This window comes from Microcaecilia unicolor, chromosome 8 (assembly GCF_901765095.1).
Source record: "Microcaecilia unicolor chromosome 8, aMicUni1.1, whole genome shotgun sequence".
Taxonomy (NCBI): Eukaryota; Metazoa; Chordata; class Amphibia; order Gymnophiona; family Siphonopidae; genus Microcaecilia; species Microcaecilia unicolor.
Window position 1 is genome coordinate 95,475,997 of NC_044038.1, and position 20,927 is coordinate 95,496,923.

Consider the following 20,927-nt stretch of genomic DNA (forward strand, 5'->3'; position numbering starts at 1 on the left):
CTCAGGGGGGGCGGAGGGGGTGGGGGCCCAGGGCGTGGAGGATGGCGGGGAGGCCAGGGCTGCGGGAAGCTGTGATTTCAAGGAAGGGGGGAGCAGCGATGACGACCTTAGGGGGGGGGGGAAAGAAAGCCAAGTGCTCATCAGGGACATCCTTGAAGGACGTCCATGTTAGGCATTTTAGAAGGATGTCCCTGACGAGCACTTGGCTTTTTTTTTCCCTTCCCTCTTGCTCTTCTGAGCACTTGTTGAACGTTTTTTTTTCCCTTTCCAATTCCCTCACAGCAGCCCCAACGAGAGGTGCAGACCTCCCGTTAGGTTTTCCACGGTAAGGGGATCGGAAAACGGTAGTGCATCTCATTATAATAGTTTGCAATGGCAGTGCATCTCATTATAATAGTTTGCATTCCGTTTTCGTTAGCTGCTACCGTGACAGGAAAATGCCCTTTTGTGCATGTCCTGGTTTACTACTTGTATGTTAAACTGGCTAGAACCAGTTTAAAACCCATGTTAATGGCTCATTTTTTTTTAGTGCATCTACCCCTGAGTGCACTGCTCTGTTTATTCCTTTAGCAGTTCCCTTTTTCCCTTGGGGTGTTGTGGGGCCAGCTTTGTGTATTCCTTAGGTAGTTCTCCCTTCCCGTTGTGTGCTGTATAGTCAGCCTAGTGTGTTCCCTTCTGGGGCTTCCTGTATCTTTGTATGCTGTAAGTACAGCCTATTTGCTTTGTGTGCTGAATGGTTCAGTCTAGTGAGTATTCCTATAGTTGGTTTCCTTTTTCCTTGAGTGCCTCGTGGCATACCTTAGAGAATTCCTTGAGTGGCTTCCCCTTTCCCTGTGTGCTGAATGGTTCAGCCTAGAGTGTAGTCCTCTCGTTGGTTCCCTTCTTCCCTTGAGTTCTGAGTGTTTCTGGGGCTTCCTGTATTCTTGTTTGCCCTGTGGCACAGCCTTGTATACCTTTAGAGGCTCCTGCCTCTCATCCTATCCTTTGTGTCTCTACCTTGCACTGTGTGCGCTGCTAGTGGCCCAGTTCCGTGGGGCACCCTTGCTGTTCTTTCTCCCTTCCCAGAGTGTGATTCGGTTCCCGGTCGGCCGTGAGGCCCGCTTGCTTGGACTCTGTGCGAGTGGGTTCCTGTTCGGCCGTGAGGCCCACCTGAATGCTGTATCTCCCACTTTCTGGTGGTGCCTGTTGGCTGTTGTGTGTGTGCGGGGCTTGGTGGCTGGGGTGATGCATAGGGCCTGTTCGGTCTACCCTAGGCTTTGGCCAAAATCCTATACTAGGCCTTGGCCTGGGCTCAAGGGCTCACGTCCAGAACAACACTGCTCTTATGGGTGTTTAATTCTCTTAACCAGTCACTCCCAGAGACATGGAATTTGGAAGTTATAACTTCTACCTAAACCTGGTAAGGACCCTCAACTATGTAGTTCTTATCGGCCAATTTCTCTGTTGGGGGTTGTTTATAAAATTTTCACTAAGATATTAGCCTCCCGCTTACAAACCTACCTCCCACTTTTAGTTCACAAGGACCAGGCTGGCTTTGTTCAAGGTCATCAAACTTTTGATAATATACGCAGAGAGCTCTATCTTTTGTATTGCGCTCAAACTGTGGGAATCCCATTGTGTCTACTATTGCTTGACACTGAGAAGGTGTTTGATCATGTACATTGGCCATTCCTATTTGCGGTTTTAGAGAGGGTGGGTATAATGAGTCACTTTTCCAATTGGCTTCATCTTACTTATATGGCCCCATGCGCCTCAGTTCAGATCAATGGTCAGTGTTCTGCTCCTTTTCCCTTGTTTTGTGGTATGCGTCAAGGCTGTGCCTTGTCCCCTCTCCTTTTTGTGCTGGCTATTGAACCCTTGGCTGCCTGTATCCACACACCCAGATATTAAGAGACTGAGGCATGGGGAGATTGAGTCTCGGATCCTTTTGTTTGCTGATGAAGTATTTTTAACATTAACAGATCTGAATACTTCCTTTTTGGCTGTGTCATCCCTTTTGCAAGAGTATGGCCAGGTTTCAGGCTTTAACATTAATATGCACAAATTGGAGGCCATAAATATTAATCTCCCTGATCGGCAAGTGGCCCTGGGCGATCTTGCTTTCCATTCTGCTGGGCACCGCGCTACATTCGGTATCTGGGGGTCAATTTGACACAACACTTGGATGATCTGTATGAGGTTAACTTTCCAGCTAAGCTCCACGAGCTGTTTTTGGAACTACACTGCTGGGGGGGCTTAACAATTTCCTGGCTTGGGCGTATTAATGCAGTCAAAATGATCTTGCTCCCTAAAATACTTATTCTTGGCACTCCCCATTTCTATACCTCACAAGCTTTTTAGGGGTTTACAACGCAAAGTCTTCTCTTTCATTTGGAAGAGGAGACCCCCCCCCCCCCCGGGTGCATAGGGAGGTGATGTGCCAATTGCATGCACTGGGTGGAATGGGAGTTCCTTCCTTTTTTACTTATTATTAAGCAGCACGTCTTAGGATTTTGGCAGACTGGCTCCAGGGCACCAGTAGGATATAGAAATCTCTTGAGCAATCCTGGCTTGACCCTTACCCATTGAGAGCAATACCCTGGCTGCCCGATCGGCTTCTGAGGGAGGTTACGCAGGAGGCCCCACCTCTACTTTAGAGGCCTCTCTCCACCTGACATACGATTCAGGGAAAATGTTTTCCAACCCGCACATATTTTTTGCATAAGTTTATTCATTTTGCTCTACAGTTTGTCCTAGGGGCATTGGATCCTTGCTATCGCTCCTGGGAGGGATTAGGTTTATGCAAGCTTGGACAGGTATGGGAAGAAGGAGAATCACTTTCCTTTGAGGATATGCAAGAGGAGTATGGGCTTCCCACTTCCAATGCGTTTCAGTACCATCAGCTGTAAGATTTTGTCTCCGGGAGGGCAAAAGGGGAGTTGAGTTTAACAGAAACCCTTCTAGAGCAAGCGATGGTTAGTGGACGGGGAAGGGGGGGGGAGTCTCCAGATTATATAGGGCCCTTCTTTCCCATCATAAGCCTATCATATTCTACTTGCTAAAGTGGGAGAAGGCATTGGGTTTTGCTCAAGGTATCCATATCTAATACTTTGGTGGAAAATGGGTACAAAATACTTTACTGCTGGTACTAAACCCCCCAGCGTTTGGCCAGAATGTTTCATTTGGGATCAGCTTTATGATGGTGCCACTGTGGGCTGGAGGGAGATATGTACCATATCTGGTGGGCCTGTCCTCATGCTCAAACATTTTGGACTACTGTTTTGAAGTTTGTCTCAAGCCTAACCAAGACTACTTACCCCATGAAAATTGACCATTGCCTTCTACACATTAAGCAGCAGGGAGTGAAATCTTTTACCCATCACCTGGTCACTTACAGGTAACTCCCGGTGGCCAACAAATAACCGGATATTGACCAACCTATTTCATAGTTACTCTCAAAGAAGCAAAAATGTTTCCACTGAAACAAAAATATAACAAGAGACCACCAACCCCAAAGGGTATCAAAATATTACACAAAATGTGGTATCTTATCACAAATAAACAATGAAGATAAAAAACAAAAACAAGCTTTACTAGTCTTTTATATTTCCCAAATGTCAGGGATATTCAGCACAAGGTCACAGACTCTCCCACTGTAATAGGCACTCCATTCCAACCATCAAACATGGTGGTACACTACAAAGACTCACAAAACCATTGAAAACTGCTTATACAATCAATTCGCCATAGCAGCTGCTGCTCCAACTGGCTTCACTCTCCACGGGCTTCATCAGGGAGCTTAAAGAGTGTCACAAGGCAGCACAGCTCACTCCAAAGGGAACACTATGGCAGAACATCAAGAGAATATTTTTTGTTTGATTTTTGCTTAGAATGATTCTTTTTCTTAGTTCATTTTTAGAAATGGAACTAAGTTGGTACATGACTGTCCTTAGCATTAGGCTGCATCAGTTTGTATTGTTCTAAAATAGACTGGATTTTACTACTCCTTTTTGTGAAAGAATCAGGTAGCAATAGGTTAAAACCTAGACTTGATCAGCCTGTTCAGTTGACCTGGAGCCAGGTAGTCTTGTGGCTTTGTAGATCTGAAGGATGTTTTGTGTTATTCCTTTCTCTCCATTTGCTTTCCAGGAGAACAAGGCTCTGAGGGATGGGTCCCAGATCTCCTCTGGGAAGATTGTGTCGAAGGAGATTGTCATCATCACAGCTCCCAATGACAACCTGGCCACGTACCGCTGCAATGCCAGCAATGATGCCAAGACTCCAGCACTGACCGCGCATACGAAGCTTCAGATCCAGTGTGAGTGTGCTGTGCCACTCCCCTTTCCCCAAAAAGAGTGCACAATATTTGTAGGGAAAATGAGGTTGAAAAATAATGTTTATTGTGGTAACATTTTGGGAAAACAAATTGTATAGCTTGGGTTGTATTTCTTTTCCTCATGGCATCAACTAGTGATCATTGTAGTAATTAAAGATGCACTGAGCAGGAAAAACACATTACCGCATGCCAGTTACCATGGGAGTAAGTTGGAATCTTCTGTAGAAAATGGATCATCTTTGATCTATAGGTCATAACCATAACAAGGAAATCTCATATTTTCCATATGCAACATTCAGCAGTATACAGATGTACTATGGACAGGTGAAGAAAGGTTCCTAAGGCCTAGCATATACTAACTGCAATGTATTTTATAATGGTAAGTGCAACATTCCTCCTTCTTACCTCAGTTACAGTGATTGCTTTCTTCTCTCACAGTCCCAGCAGTCCATGTGAAGATTAGTACCACAGCAAAGGATATCCGACGTGGACAGTCCATCACACTGAACTGTGCCACAGGAAGCAGTAATCCCTACTCCACAGTATCCTGGCTAAAAGATGGAGAAAAGTGAGATATAATTGAGCCCTGGGATTTCATCAGTGCCTGTACTGGTCACTACCTCAGCAAACCTATTTCCTGTAAATAGTACTGCCATTCTCCAACCTCAGGGACTGTATCATTATTACTTTCATTAATTTCTAGAGCGATACACAGTTAAAAAGAGTTTCTGTAAGTAGACAGAGATCACAATGAGAATATTTTGTTTCTCATGGCAATGGCATTTCTGTTTATTTCATCTGTTAATAACAATACAGCCAAGCTCATTTTGGATAGTGGTTATTTTTACACAATGGAAGCTCTCCCTCCATATTTTTGGATAATAAGAGATTTTCCAGAGAACAGACATAACTGTGCATCTGCATATTGTGGGTAATAAGACTGTGCATCTTGGTGTGGCATGTGACATGGCTCTGTAATTCCGTGTAGTGTATACTGCTCACTATGATGAGGAGCTTCAAGCAGTGTTGAATTCCCGTGAATTGGTCCATGTCATTAGCATTCTCCGTCACAATGTGATGTACCCTCTCCTGACTTCTCTTTTACTTTCACTCTGCCTCATAGACTGAAGGGTGTGGATCTGGGGAGGAGGAACACAGAGTTTGGAGGGTTGTCCACCTTCAGTAAAGTGACCCTCGTGGCCTCATCTTCTGACAACGGAAGGCGTGTGACATGCCAGGCGTACAATGCTGTTCTGAATGAAGCTGTCAACACCTTCTACAAGCTCAACATCCTCTGTGAGTGCTTGGAGGGGGGAAGGGGAGAATGGAGCATGAATAGGGTGAGGAGTCAAGGAAGAGGATGAAATGCTAGCCAAAAATATTTGAGTGGCAAAGGAAGGTTGAGATGAGTGCAGGAAGGGAAACATTTAAGATGTCTAATGCTTGGCACTTTGGGCTTAGCAGCAACCCAGGTCAAGTTTTTCTACCACTGCTAGGGATGAGAGGAACCAGTGCCAGGTAGCCAATAAGGAACAGAAGCTGGAGAGAGAAAATGGATCTTACAAAAAAAAAGAGATGAAACATAAAAGAAAACAAAAAGAAATGTAGCAGAAATACATTATAAAATCACCCCCCCCGGCCCCTTCATGTTTTTGGTTGGTGCCAAGGTCTTCTAAATAGGTTTCCACTTCTGAGTGAAGGAAGTGGTATGAGCTGTAGAAATAATTGGAAGTAAACTAATTGTCAAATGAGATTTGAGTGAGGAAAGGGAGAAAATGAATGGGACAAAAGAGGAGAGGTAAGACTAAAGATCAGAGAAAAGGATGGGGGTGTTGTGTAGAATTAGATGAAGAAACTAACAAATATGATTAGTAGAGAGGAAAGGGAAGAGAGAAATAAGGACATGGGAGAGAGTGTTGTATAGAAAAATAACAACACATGGATAACAGGACAGGCAATCCATCTTAAATCCCTAGATTCAAGTGTGTTTGCCTGAGTGGCTGCCTAGTGCGTGCCTTGTGAAATGGGAGCCGGTTACACAAATAATTTTGTTGATTTTGGGACCAAGGCTAGGACTGGATAAATATCCAGGGGGCCAAATAAGTAGTTCATACTTTTATAAATCTCCACTCAATAACTCAATTAATTCCGATAAAGTTGTTCTGAACCAGGATGTTTGCTGTTTCTCAAAGTCTGTTATAATTTGTACTAATGGCAGAGGCAATCAACATGTAGCAAACAGAAAAGGAACTGTAGCAGAAGTATTTACAAATGTCCCTCCAGCACTTCATTCCTGTTTCTTAGCAGTGCCACATTCCCTCAACTCTGTTAGGAGTAGAAGGGTTCTTGCTCCAACTGCAGGGTGCAGATAGGGTTATCAGTTCTCTTGACAGTTGGTTATCACTTACAATTAGCTGGCAACCTTGATAAAACTTAGGAAGACTGGGTTCCAATGGTGATTCTCTGCTTAGGATCTCTCTAGCTAAATGATCCTTAACCAGTCATGAACACCCAGGCGCCGCCTCAAAAATGGCGGCGCCCAGCTCTGCTCTGCCATTATATGGTGTGAAGCCCCATCCAGTGCGACAGGGCTGGGTGCTGCCATTGTTGAGGCAGCGCCAATGGAAGAGAAGAGAGGTCACCTCTTTCCTCCAACGAAGGTAGGGAGGTGAGGAAGAGGGTCACTAGACCAAAGGTCTGGAGGGGGTTTATTCATGGCCACTGGGCCACCAGGGCTCTATTTGAGGTGATGCTAGGGGGGTTAGGGGGGGTTGAACTTGTGTCAGGGGGGTCGGGGGACTCCAGTCCCCGTGTTGCTTGGGAGGGGGGTCAGATTGGGGTTCCTGCTCCTGTGGGGGGGGGGGGGCTGCTGCTTTGGGGGGAATGGGGGGCCTGCTAGCATGCAAATGCATGCTGGACAGGGCTCACCATTCCTCTCCAATGGTCTACAAACTCTAGCGCCAGCTCCAAGCTGCCAATGTTTGGCTTGCTGATCATTGGGAAGGAATACATTTAACATGACTTGTACTAAGAGCCCTGTTTTGCATGCATTTACATGCTAGTTGCGTTCAGAGCCCGCGAGCGTGTTGTTTCATGCTCTGATCATAGGGTGGTAGCAAACGTAGGTGCTAGTGTGGAGCTAACAGCCTGTAGCGTCTGTGTTTTCTTCTGATCATCGGCCCATAAGACTCCTATGGGGAGTCTCTGTTTTATAGTCAGAGGAGGATTCTTCTGCAACTAGAGTCTCCCAATGATTATACTGGACACTCCTCTTATTCTAACAGTTTCCTGTAACTTCCACCTTCCTCTGGAAAGTCAGAAAGTTCACCTGTAGGACACCAGTCTGCCTGCCTGCAAAGGAGGTCAGTCAGAGGGTTTTATTTTATTGGTGGACTAAATTAGAAGCACTGAGAATTCAAGCAAACACTTACTCCTTTCTTCACAACTGCTTAGCACAGAATTTGCTCAGAATTCCCCCATCTCTGCAGGAGGTGCAAAATCCAGTACAGCCATGGGCAAGCAACAGCTCTGCTCATTTCGTGTCATTTCCTCATGCCAGTTTAGTCCTGACTAAGCCAAACAGGAGGAGGAAGTGATCCAATGTGCACCAGTTCATTTCCTCCTTGTGACCTCGTCTTACTGTGGGGTTCAGCAGGGAAGGGTGAGAGAGAGTGAGCGTAGTAGATCAGCTGCCGATGCTCATAGCTGAGAACGAGAAGGGGCCAGAGCAAGATGAGTGTGCAATGGGGATTGGGGGGGGGGGGGGCAGAGCAAGGGGAGCAGAGCAAGGTGAGCTTTTTTCAGTTTTGGCTGAAACCAAAACTGCTACCAAAACTGTTTAAACACTTCCAGCTGAAACCGAAACTGCAGCCAAAACTTATCACCTGAAACTGAAAACTAAAGTTTGGTTGTGTGAATGTGAACCAATGAGGCTCACTGGAGATTGTCAGAGTTCGAAGTTTGCAGCCCTCTGCTAAATCCACAGGAGATTATTACCCTCCATTCCCAGGAACTGCATGCACAAGCTGAAAACTGGGAGAACCATTTTAACAAGGACTTCTCATCAAGTCTAGCACATTTAGGTTCCCAAGTCAATGTAGATGTAGTTAAATATCTTCCAGTAGGACCATTATGAGAACGTGTTTAAAAAAAAACCCATCATGATTACTAGATTTTGATGCTTACCCAAACTGTGCACAAGTAACAATAGAAAGTAACATTGAGATGTTTCCCGTTTTGTATTTAGTTAAAGGACAGCATGATATAGATTCTTCATAAAATAGGGTAAAGGAGTCCAGACACTGGTCAACACTGTGGACATTATACCAGCCTGATGCACAATTCAGAATACAAAAGCACATTGATGTTACTGAAAATGCGAGGACTATATGCTTTGAAAAATTACAATCAAGAGCAATATATACCATTTTGTTTATATTTATGTCAAGAGCCCACTGGAAATCTACTGAAGCATCTGCTTTTTATCTTTTTGGCCCCTGCCTTGTGGAATAAGCTGCCTCTGCTCTGAGCTTTCTGTATTTTGCTGGAGACCAGTAACTAGTTCAACAAAACAAAACAGTAATGAGTCACTTTGAAGCAGATACAAAGCTGAGCTGCTGGTTACAATTTTTGGTGAACAGACATATGTCTCCTCTACAACAGACTGCTTTTATCCCATAGATAATTGTAAATTGGGGTGGCTGTTCAATGGATTGATAGTTTTTAGAGAGGAAGTCTCCTTGTCTGATTGAAGGGTTTGCACACATTGATGTTTTTGCATCAGTTCTCAAAGACTTTCATATGGAATTTACCATCTGATGAAAAATTTAGTACAACAGACAGTGATTCCAACTTTGTGAAAGCCTTCTCTGTAATTGGACACGATGATGATGATGATGATGATGATGCAAGTGGTGATTTGACAATACTAATTCTAATGGATTTGATATGATGATAAAGCATTCTTTGCTATAAGGAATTCACATGTTTCAGACAGATTCCCTTGATCAATACCTTCAGACAGTAGTAGTATTGCAACATAGTCTAATTTGAAGGAAATCTTTATCAGACTGAATATGCCACTTCTGCCAGTACAGTCATTGACCAAGGCAGAATAGTTCCTCCTGGAAAGCAGCTGTCTTCCAATCAAAGGTTGCAGGTTCAAAGCTGGCTTGTGCCTGATTGCTATTAACACAGGAATTAAAAACCCTGAAATGTAATGTACTGGAATGAAACCTGACATTTTGGAGTGGAGGAGTAGCCTAGTGGTTAGTGCAGTGCCCGGAGAACCAGGTTCCCACTGCTGCTCCTTGTGACTCTGAGCAGGTCACTGAACCCTCCATTACCCCAGGTACAAATTAAGTACTTGTATATAATATGTAAACCACTTTGATTGTAGGGAATAATGCACACCTGCATGAAAGAGTTGCATTCATTGTGGTTGTGGTACTTTTACTTTTACTCAAGTATTAAGTAATAACTTTATTTTTCTACTTAAGTAAATGTTTTAAATGTTCACTGTACTTTTACTTAAGTAAATAATAAATGTCTGTGTCGGCATGAACATGAATAAATAGGGTAAAACAATTTCATAAATCAAGGGATCAAAAGTCATAATAATGATTCAAACACTGAATACAATAGAATAAGCTGCAAATACAAATAAAATCACAACTATAGAGAATACATATGGTGTATTGTAAAAAGGATCACAGTAGACGTCGTGTCCCTCGACTGACTGACCTCTGGAACTTGACCGCTCCCGCTATCCTCATACCGGGGCCTCCTCTGGAGATGGACGCCTGCTCCACTCAGCTTTCTTTTCGAGTTCTCTAGTCCTCCAGAACCTTCCTGTAGTCAGTGGGCCTTTCTGCACCCTTTCCTGGGGGGATACAATTATTGCCTGTCCTTGTCTTCCTGGGGGTTATTCCACCCTCAGGACTCTCTGGGCTAGTGCCCTTTGTAAACCCCCCCCCCCCCCACCGGAGCCTTCTCTGGTGTGCCTTGGTCCTCTAGGGGCTCCTGCCTGGCCTCACCACTGTATCACCTGGTAACCGACCCACCTTACCAGTTCTTCTGGTGGGGCCCCCAGGTCACCCTTCTCTGGAAGATCTCACAGCTTCCTCTGCTTGCAAAAATATGCAAATTAGCTGGTTGCATGTAAATTCAGTTTATTAGCTAGGTTACAGTCTTGTGGGAACCTGGCTTGCCCACTATTAATCTGTTACTGCGATTCACCCCTGAGACCATTTACTGGGGACATCTGGGTCTCAGGGTGTAACAGCCTCCTCCCCTGGATAGGACCTTCTTTATTCACATTAACCTTACGGTCCTATCCTCCACCCCACGGCTGTTTGTTCTTTTAAACACTTCAGTAGCAATTGTGCATAACAATCTTATCCATTGCTGGCCCCCATCAGGTAAGTACCATCTTTGCCTTTGGAGGGAACCTTCTCCTGATCTCTCTCTTGAGCTCTACTTCAGCCAGCCTCTTTCTTCAGTCCCTGGCTTATAATTCTCCAGTTCTGGGTGTTGCAGGTCCCCCCATCTTCTCTCCCTTGGGCAAAACTTCTCTCTTTCGGGCAAACCTCTCCCCTCTGCTAAGAGGAAGCTATTTATGAGGTGTCCAATAAACCTCCCCACCTCTTGAAACCTCGCCCCTCTGGTTCCAGACAGATCTGGCCTAGAAGCCTCTTCTCACTCCCCACAGCTATCTCTCTGGAGCTCCCTCTACTGGCCCATACATGCCCATACTCAGCTCGATCCCTGGAGCTCCCTCTAGTGGCCAGAATGGGCATTTTCCCAATTTCAGTGGGCGAGCGCCCTCTGGCGGTCTCCTCCTGTAAGGGCAGACACTGTGGTTATCACATACCCCCACCCTTAAGATATTGCTGCTCCCTCAAATCTCTTCTTTGAGGTGCAGCAATTCCTGACTCCCCTAACTCATCTTGGGGTCAGGTTCCTTCTCTCCCCTATCACTTAGGAGGGATTCTCAGGAAGGCTTTGTACCCAGTGGTCCGCCTTACCACAAAGGCTCTTCTTTGCTCTAGGGGACCTTCCTCTGAAACCCCTAGAAACTCAAAGATCCTTAAGCTTTTCTTTCTACGCCTTCCTAGGCCTCGGCGTCTAATCTCTTCCCCTACTTTCCTAGCCCATGGGTACACCCCCTTCCTCACTGTGGGTTTCTGGCATACTTTCCTATGTCCGGGTTTCCTTACCACCCCAGGGCAATCTCTAGGCCTACCCTCCTGTTGTCTACCCCCCTGGGCTGTACTTCTACGCCCACTAGGCCCTGACTGACCTTTGTGGGTTGTGTGTAGGGTTCTAAGTCTCCTTTTCCCTGAGGCTTTTAAGTGTTTCCTATTCCTCCCTTTTGGACTAGGATAACCACTTTTAGCACAAGACTCCCCCCAGCCTCTGGGTGATCTAGCCTCCCCCTGGCACCCTTCCTGAGCCGGGGTCCCCTGCCTAGGAGCTCTTTCATCCCCCAACTCTATTGTGCAGTATCTGGGCCCTAGGATCAACCCTTTCTTCTGGGACCTGAACCTTTCCTTCCCCTGGGCAGCCCCTTCCCTTTTCTGCTTGCCCTTCTGGGGTTTCTCACCCACTTTAAACTTTACACCATCTCTTCCTGTGGTTCTACCAGAGTCCTTCTGACTCTCCCTATCTTGCCCCTTGGGCAGGGGTTTACTTAATTTAGCCCCTCCTGGGTCCTTCTGACTCTCCCTATCCTGACCCTTACTCATGGGTAGGAGTTGACTGACCCCTCCTGGTCGCTCCTTCCCCTTGAGCTTTTCCTGTAGGGCTACAATGCAGGAGTGGGCTTCCTGGAGCTCTCTTAACCTCCCTTGCCCATCCTGGAAGAGCACATCAACTGCTAGGGTCAGCACTCTGCACTTCTCTTCCATGGCCTCCCTGCATCTTTCTGCCCTTTCTGTGGTCTCTTTGGCTTGCTGTCTCTCTACAGCCCACTCAGCTTGGGTCTGCTGCAAGGCCACCATTAACTCTACCACAGCTCTATCATACCCCTGCTGTACTTCCCTCAGCTGGCTTTCCTGCTGGCCCTTTAATTCTCCCAGCCAAGCCTTTACCTGGGTTAAACTCCCCCTCAGCTCTCTTATAGCTGTGTGCTGTAGTTTACCCATCTCCCTAATAGTTTCCCTCAGGGCCTCCCGCTCTTCATGCCACTCCTGACGAGCATTCTGGAACTCAGCTTTAATTAGGGATACCCTCTGCTCCTGGTCTTGTTGCAATTTGTCTGTGAGGTCCCTTATCTCCTGTTCATGTGTGGACTGCAGCTTAGCTAATTGGGTCTCCCTCAAGGCTTGGGTCTCTTTCAGGGTAGTGGTAAGCTGGGCTACTTCTGCTTCCCTCTCCTCCCTTAGCTTAACTTCTGTGCGCAGCTCAGCCCTAACCGCGGCTAGCAGTGCCTCACAGCCTTCCTTCTGCCTAAGGGACTCTGCCAGTTTGGCCTCTAAGGCCTGCATTGAAGCAGCCAACTCCTCCTTACAAGCTGACTCGAATAGGACCCATCTCTGTTCATTCTCCCTCAGACTATTCTCCATCGCCTTCTGGGCCGCCCCCTGCTGCTGCTGTATATGGCCCACTAAAGTTACCATTAGTCCTTTATTTAGTTCCAGGACCTCCCTCAGGTATTGCTCCGGGCGCCTATAGACTTGCCCCAGTTTACCTAGGGCCTGTAATTCCCCTTCTAACTGCCAGACATTTTCTGTAAGGGATTTTAACAGCAGGTTCTCATTCTTTTCCCGGGCCTCCCAGTATTTCTCCCTTGGGGCAACGCTCCCTGGTTCCCCACCCCATGGAAATACTGCCCGGTCCTCACCGTAGCATGGGCAGCCTACTTTATCTTCAGCTGTCTCGCCCCCCTGCTCACAGTGTACATTGACTTCCCCTCCACAATCAGGACTACTCTTTATCCTGTTACCTGGGAAGTTTTCACCTGGGCCTACACCCCCTTTCCCTTTCCTAGAGGGTTTACCCTTCTTACCAGGACTTTCACTATCCTGCAACTGGGGCTTTCCTTCCTTGTCCCGGCACCCATCCTCCCTCTTGGCACTTTTCAGGTTTGTGGCCACCCCTCTCCCTGGGACATTGGGTGCTTTCCCTGCAGCGGGTTCCTCCTGACCCTCTTCCCTGCAGACACCTCTTTCCCTTTGGGTTCCCGGACTACCCATGCAGTCTGCCCCTGAGGAATGGGTTACCTCTCGACTCCCATGGCCTTTGGGCTTCCTCTTGCCTGCCATGTTACTTAACCCCAACCAACTGACTGTAGGATTTCCTATTTCCTCCCAGTCTCCCAGTTCATCCTCTGAACTGCCTACTGCCAGACACCACTCTCCAACATGGCCCATTTCCCCACATTGGTCACACTCTGGCTCAATCCCTTCTCTTTTTCTCGGGGTCCTGTCTTCCCCAGACACCCCTTCAGGCTTAAACAATGTCCCAACAGTCACTGAACACAGTCCCCCTCCAAGTCCCAGAACCTGGATCATGGTGTCCAACTCTGCCATGTCCATTCCTTCTGCTGGCGACTTGGGCTCCGGCTTCTCGGGCCTCTGGACTTTTCTCTTCGGTCTGAACCGTCTCCGCCCTCCCATGGCTCCGACGTCCTTCTCGACCGTCTGATGGGATGTAGCCTGCAACACAAGAGAGATATCCAAGTGCGGACTGTCTTTTCCCCTGGTCCTACACTTGCTCTACTTCTTAAACTCGTACCAGAATCTCCACAAGAACGAGCCTTTCTAGCATTTACATGAACTGCTCTTCTCCGTTTACTGGATCCTCCCTCGCCTCCCCCCTAGGTACCCTTTACCTGGGTAGGCGAGTAATACGCCTTTGTCAGCGTTGGCACCCTCGACGGGCTTCAGGAACCTCCTGGACACCACCTTCACACTCTGGCCACTCGTCTGGTCTCTGGACTCTGGAACTCCTCCGACTCGGTCTGTCTGCCTTCTGCGTGGACGTCCGCTGTACATCCCACCACTGCCACCATTTGTAAAAAGGATCACAGTAGACGTCGTGTCCCTCGACTGACTGACCTCTGGAACTTGACCGCTCCCGCTATCCTCATACCGGGGCATCCTCTGGAGACGGACGCCTGCTCCACTCAGCTTTCTTTTCGAGTTCTCTAGTCCTCCAGAACCTTCCTGTAGTCAGTGGGCCTTTCTGCACCCTTTCCTGGGGGGATACAATTATTGCCTGTCCTTGTCTTCCTGGGGGTTATTCCACCCTCAGGACTCTCTGGGCTAGTGCCCTTTGTAAACCCCCCCCCCCCCCCCACCGGAGCCTTCTCTGGTGTGCCTTGGTCCTCTAGGGGCTCCTGCCTGGCCTCACCACTGTATCACCTGGTAACCGACCCACCTTACCAGTTCTTCTGGTGGGGCCCCCAGGTCACCCTTCTCTGGAAGATCTCACAGCTTCCTCTGCTTGCAAAAATATGCAAATTAGCTGGTTGCATGTAAATTCAGTTTATTAGCTAGGTTACAGTCTTGTGGGAACCTGGCTTGCCCACTATTAATCTGTTACTGCGATTCACCCCTGAGACCATTTACTGGGGACATCTGGGTCTCAGGGTGTAACAGCCTCCTCCCCTGGATAGGACCTTCTTTATTCACATTAACCTTACGGTCCTATCCTCCACCCCACGGCTGTTTGTTCTTTTAAACACTTCAGTAGCAATTGTGCATAACAATCTTATCCATTGCCTGGCCCCCATCAGGTAAGTACCTCTTTGCCTTTGGAGGGAACCTTCTCCTGATCTCTCTCTTGAGCTCTACTTCAGCCAGCCTCTTTCTTCAGTCCCTGGCTTATAATTCTCCAGTTCTGGGTGTTGCAGGTCCCCCCATCTTCTCTCCCTTGGGCAAAACTTCTCTCTTTCGGGCAAACCTCTCCCCTCTGCTAAGAGGAAGCTATTTATGAGGTGTCCAATAAACCTCCCCACCTCTTGAAACCTCGCCCCTCTGGTTCCAGACAGATCTGGCCTAGAAGCCTCTTCTCACTCCCCACAGCTATCTCTCTGGAGCTCCCTCTACTGGCCCATACATGCCCATACTCAGCTCGATCCCTGGAGCTCCCTCTAGTGGCCAGAATGGGCATTTTCCCAATTTCAGTGGGCGAGCGCCCTCTGGCGGTCTCCTCCTGTAAGGGCAGACACTGTGGTTATCACAGTATATATAAACGTGTGTGTATATATATATATATATATATATATCACTAATAAAAATGGCATATCGGACAATCGGACATCATCCCTTTTGAGAAAGACCCAAATGAAATAACTAGTAAGATCCGACAAGGCTTTAGCACCATGCTTGACTGGGCCAACTCGTTTCGATTCAAAATCAACGCCGAGAAAACACATTGCTTGATCCTCTCCTCTCGCTTTAACAAACTTAGGCCTCCTACACTAATCACTCCTGAGCTTGTCCTGCCAATTTCGGAGTCCCTAAAAATCTTGGGAGTCATAATTGATAGATCTTTGACACTGGAGCAGCATGTGAAGTCTATGGTCAAGCAAATGTTCTTCTCCATTTGGAAGCTTAAGCGTATCCAGCCTTATTTCCCTAGAGAGGTTTTCCGCAGCCTAGTTCAGTCCCTAGTTATAAGTCGTCTCGATTACTGCAACAGTATCTACGAGGGATGCACATCCATGTTACTAAAAAAACTGCAAACTGCTCAGAACACGGCAGCTTGACTCATCTTCGGTAAATCGAAATTTGAAAGTTCAAGCCCACTATGTGAGAGGTTGCACTGGCTTCCTGTGAAGGACCGTATCGTTTTCAAGATCTGCGCATTGGTGCACAAAATCATCTATGGAGATGCTCCTGCTTACCTGGATGCTGTCATTAACTTGCCACCCAGGAACTCCTGCAAGTCAGCTCGCTCGTATCTCAATCTCCACTATCCAGCTTTCAGTGGCCTAAAGTATAAGACTGTGTATGCTTCCTCTTATCTTAGCACTCAATTCTGGAATGGGCTGCCCCAAGTGGTTAAATTCACCACTGATCACCCAACCTTTAAGAAGCGGCTCAAGACCTTCCTTTTCGGTAGAGCATACGCCGTGAGCCCTCCTGGTGCCTCATCCTTCTGAACCACGGCTGCCACAGCGACAAATTGTCACCTTCCCCTCTCTCCTGCTCCCTCCTGCTGTTCCTCTTTCCCTAACGACTCTAATTACTGTATTTTTTAATATTGTTATTTGATAGACTATTGTATGCCACATTGAGCCTGCCCGTGGGTGGGAATAATGTGGGATATAAATGCCATAAATAAATAAATAATGATGTATATAACAATCATCATACACTTGTAAATCCAAGTGTATGTGCAACCATGCATTTAGCAAAAAACAATAGGCATGATAAACTTGCATAATAATTAAAAACAAAAAAAAAAAAGAAAGAAAAAAAACAAATATGGAAAGAGGGACTAGAAAAAAGAAGGAAAAAGGGGGAGGGACAGGAGATCCAGGAAAAGCAGAGGAGACATGTATTAATAAATGTTTATAAATAGAACATGGAAATAAGGTAATCTTTCTATTGGACTAATTTTAATACATTTTTACTAACTTTCGGAAAACAAAACACCTTTCCTCAGGTCAGGACAGGATACTGTAATAGTACACCACTGATATAGTCTCACATGTAATGCAGTCACCCCATCTGTCTGTATAAGGACTGTTACTATTGGTCTATTCTGCTACAAAGACCTCTTCTCTTTCTGAGCCAAGCTTGGCTCCTTTGTCTACCTGCTATTATTTACTGGTCATTCTTACTATCTCTGTCCTGAGAGGTCAGCCAGGTATGACCTTTCCCTCCAATCGAGGGCTGCCCTCTGGGACCACCCCTGCTACCTGATGGCAGGCTTTATCCCTATTGGTCCCTTTACCTCCTCCTCCCTGGGCCTGTGTGAGCCCCTTTTTGGCCTCTTCTTCTCCATGAGGCATTCTCCATCTTGCTTCAGACAGCACTTGTCCTGCTAAACCCATTGTAATGAACTCATTTTTTTTATCTTGTTAATATCTCTCTCTCTAATAAGATATTGCACATTCCAGCTACCCATCTCTAACTACTTGTTTCTGTCCAACTATTTTCCTATCTCTGCAATAAAGTTGCCTTTCTTCAGACTTCTATCTTCTCCAACCACTGCTCTCAGAATTACGGAGTCTCTGTTGCTTTGGGACAATACTTCTGAACATCTGAGTAACCTATATTTATTCAATAAAGGAAATCTCAGAAAATAAAGAGGCTTCAGGTGTGTGCTGGTATGCCAAGGTTATACTCCAGGATATTAAGGCTTTAAAGATATTAAGTCTTGAGAGGCCTGTCAGAGGGAGAGAAGAAAAGTGAGATTATTCAGTTCAAGTCTACTACACTTAGTAGTTCCAATTCTCATAACAGTAATCTTTTCTTCCTGTGATTGCAGTCTAGCTTCCAAATGATTAATTCGAGGTGTCGTATCATTAATTACTGGAAGCAGTGTTTTAGCTAAATCTGCTATTGCCATCGAAATTATTATCAGGAGAAATATCTGCAGATCTATGTGAAAATAATCCAGATATGTTAGAAACAGCCTCTTCCAAGCCAGAAGATCTTACTTGCTCAGCTTCTCCAGCAACTAATGTTGTTGGGCCAAATTCCTCTCAGGGAGGCAGACATTTCCAACCCTTGCACCGTCCGCAAGCGTCGTTAGATGAGACACTTCTCCTGATCTCCTGCCTGCATGGAATCTGATTTCGATTTGGCATAAGTGCACAACTGTTGGCGTCAGCAACGATGGCTCACCTCACGTCCTCACCACCTCCGACCAGGCTCCAGCTTTTCCCGCTCAGTGACTCCCACCCTCGCATCCAGAAACAGGAAATATATCAGAAGGCGGGACATTGAGCGGGAAGCTGGAGCCTGGAGGTGAGCCGTTGCGCTGCAACTGTCTGTTGTCGCCGTCGGGGGCGGGGCCGTTGCTGCCTGGCCTGGCTCGCTGGCATCGCTCAGTTAGTCGCCGGGTCTGGGGACTCGGCAGCTGACAGCGGGCTCAGTGGGCCCAAGCCGGGGATGGGCGCCGCGCCGGTGGTGGTGAGAGCGGAGCGGCTGAGCCGCAGGAATGCGGATCATCTCAGGCGACTAAGGCGAGCAGCGGCGGAGGTTGGAGAGGAGGCACGAGCAAGGCAGAGTTGAGGCGCACCGCACGGGGCCCCCTTAGGTGCGGGGCCCTATGCGGTCGCCTTGGTCGCCTCTGCCTAAGACCGGCCCTGTCTGCCCTCTCTCTCCCTCTGCCCCTTCCAACCACTATCTGCCCTCTCTCTCCCTTCCATCTAGTGTCTGCCGTCTATTTCTGCCCTTTCCAGCCACCATCTGTCCCTGTCTGCCCTCCTTCTCTCCCTCCCCCTTCCAACCACTGTCTGCTCTCTCTCTCTCTATCCCTTCCATCCACTGTCTTCCCTTTCTCTCTGCTCTTTCCATCCACCATTTCTCCTCCCTCTCCCATCCATCCAGGGTCTGCCCTCCCTCTCTTTCCCTTCCATTCAGGGTCTGTCCTCCCTCTCTGTCCTCTCCATCCAGGATCTGTCCCTCTCTCTCTCTGCCCCCTCTTTTCAGCCCCATTATCGCACCTGCCCCTAGTTCCAGCCCCAGCCCACTTCTCCCACCTGTCCCCCCCCTTTTCAGCCCCAGACCCATTCTCCCACCTGCCCCTGCCAGGGCCCATTCTCCCTCCTGTCCCCTTCTCAGACCCCAGTTCCAGCCCCTTCTCCCATCTGAGCACCCCCCCAGTCCCCACCTGCCTACCCTCAGCTCCCTCAACAATCCCCTTCTCTCTGCCACCTGGCTCCCTGAATTTAAAAAATCTTTGAATCGGCGGTGCTGCACCAGCGTGCAGCACCTCACGTCTGCCTGTGAAAGAAGTGGATCGCCTCGTCGGACCTTCTCTTACTGTGTCCCGCCCTCGCAGAAATAGGAAGTTACATCAAAGGAGGAGGGGGGACGCAGTGAGAGAAGGTCTGACGAAGCGATCCGCTTCTTTCACAGGCAGACGCGAGGCATTGCACCGCAGATTCAGAGATTTTTAAAATGTAGGGGGCCGGGTGGCAGAGAGAAGGGGGCTGTCGAAGGAGCTGAGGTTAGGCAGGTGGAGACTGGGGACTGCGGCGCCAGCGGCCTTTGGGTCAGGAGTTTCCGGAGCGGAGCACCCCGTAATGCTTACACCCGGGGTGGACCGCCCCCACCGCCCCATCCTTGGTACGCCACTGGACTACCTTAAACACAGTGCATTGCTCATATACCTTTGCAGTGAGGATTGCAGCAGTAAAAATCCTTAGAAGTGAGAATAACAGTAAAGTCATTAAACACATTTTAGGGTCACAATCAGGCTTTTCCATATCATCATGCTGATCAATCCATAGACTGGTGGGTTGTGTCCATCTACCAGCAGGTGGAGATAGAGAGCAATCCTTTTGCCTCCCTATATGTGGTCATGTGCTGCCGGAAACTCCTCAGTATGTTCTCTATCTCAGCAGGTGGTGGTCACACACAGCAGCAGCTCTGGCTAGGCCTCCAAGCCTAATTTTTAGGTTTTGTTGAGTGCCTGGGGTTGAGGGCTCTTCTTGAGCAAGTGCAAACCTGGTGGCGCCAGGTCCCTCCTTTTCTCCCCCCTCCCGCTGGCTCCGTTAAAAAAAAAAAAAAAAATTTTGGACGTCCTTAAGGGCGTTTATTTCGACGTTTATTTAAACGTTATTGCAGCTACTCACTGGGACACCAGGTCGTTACAGCTCGGAGCGAGAAGCAGGTAATTTTTACCTTTTTATAGCGGGCAGGGGGTTCCCCGATTGATCTCCACGTGGCCTATGGCGTCGAAGGGCGAGGGCGCGAAGAATCGCTCCCCGGACCGCGTGTGCGCTTCTAGTGGGGATGCGGGGGTTTTAAAGTCTGATTCGCCCTTGTTGGGTGTCAGTTTGGAGGCCGGTCAGTGTCCCGGGTCTTCCTCCGGCGCGGCGGTTTTTCCCGCCATAAATGCCCATCCCCCGCTGCTCGCCTCCGCCATCTTGGCCGGCCACTCTGCTCGGACGGCTTCTTCTTGGGCCGCCCTTGAGCTGGGAGACGTTCATGCCATGGCCGCCCTTGATTTGGGCGACGGCAAAAAAGCGGCTAAAGTTAAGCGCCGTTCTTCCCGCGCGGCTCCTTCGCGGAGTGTCGCGCCGGATGCCATCTTGGATGCGCAGCATGTTGCTCCCCCGCTCTTGCGAGCGCCGGTTGAGGGTGCGTCTAGGGCTGTGGCCCAGGCTGCTGAAATACACAGTCTGGGGGGTTTCTCCCCCGAGTTTATTTTGCTGCTGCATCAGGCCTTCCTTATGCAAAACGCTGCCCCTTCTCCCTTGTCCGATAACGGGGTTGAGGCCCCCGGAAGTAAACGCCCTCGGGTGGATTCCCAGGCCTTAGAGGACGCTGTTTCCTCTGATGTAGATGAGGGCAGCGTATCTGAGTTCTCCCAACGGTCCTTTGGGGATTCCTTGGAGGAGACGGATTCCCGCTCGGATGGAGCGGATGACCCCTCTGCAGCGCGGATCTTTCGCTCAGAGGATTTGCCCAACCTGTTACTGCAG

At 48.1% G+C, this 20,927-nt stretch overlaps 1 protein-coding gene across 2 annotated transcripts in view; it reads left to right on the forward strand.

Annotated features, from left to right (window-relative positions):
* Positions 1 to 20,927, forward strand: part of NPHS1 (NPHS1 adhesion molecule, nephrin) — a 387,780-nt gene that overhangs the window by 197,853 nt on the left and 169,000 nt on the right. For both annotated transcript variants that reach the window (XM_030213102.1, XM_030213103.1), the window contains 3 exons: positions 4,129 to 4,297; positions 4,754 to 4,883; positions 5,439 to 5,611. In XM_030213102.1, coding sequence (XP_030068962.1) covers positions 4,129 to 4,297; positions 4,754 to 4,883; positions 5,439 to 5,611 — 472 coding nt within the window. The remainder of the gene's footprint in view (positions 1 to 4,128; positions 4,298 to 4,753; positions 4,884 to 5,438; positions 5,612 to 20,927) is intronic.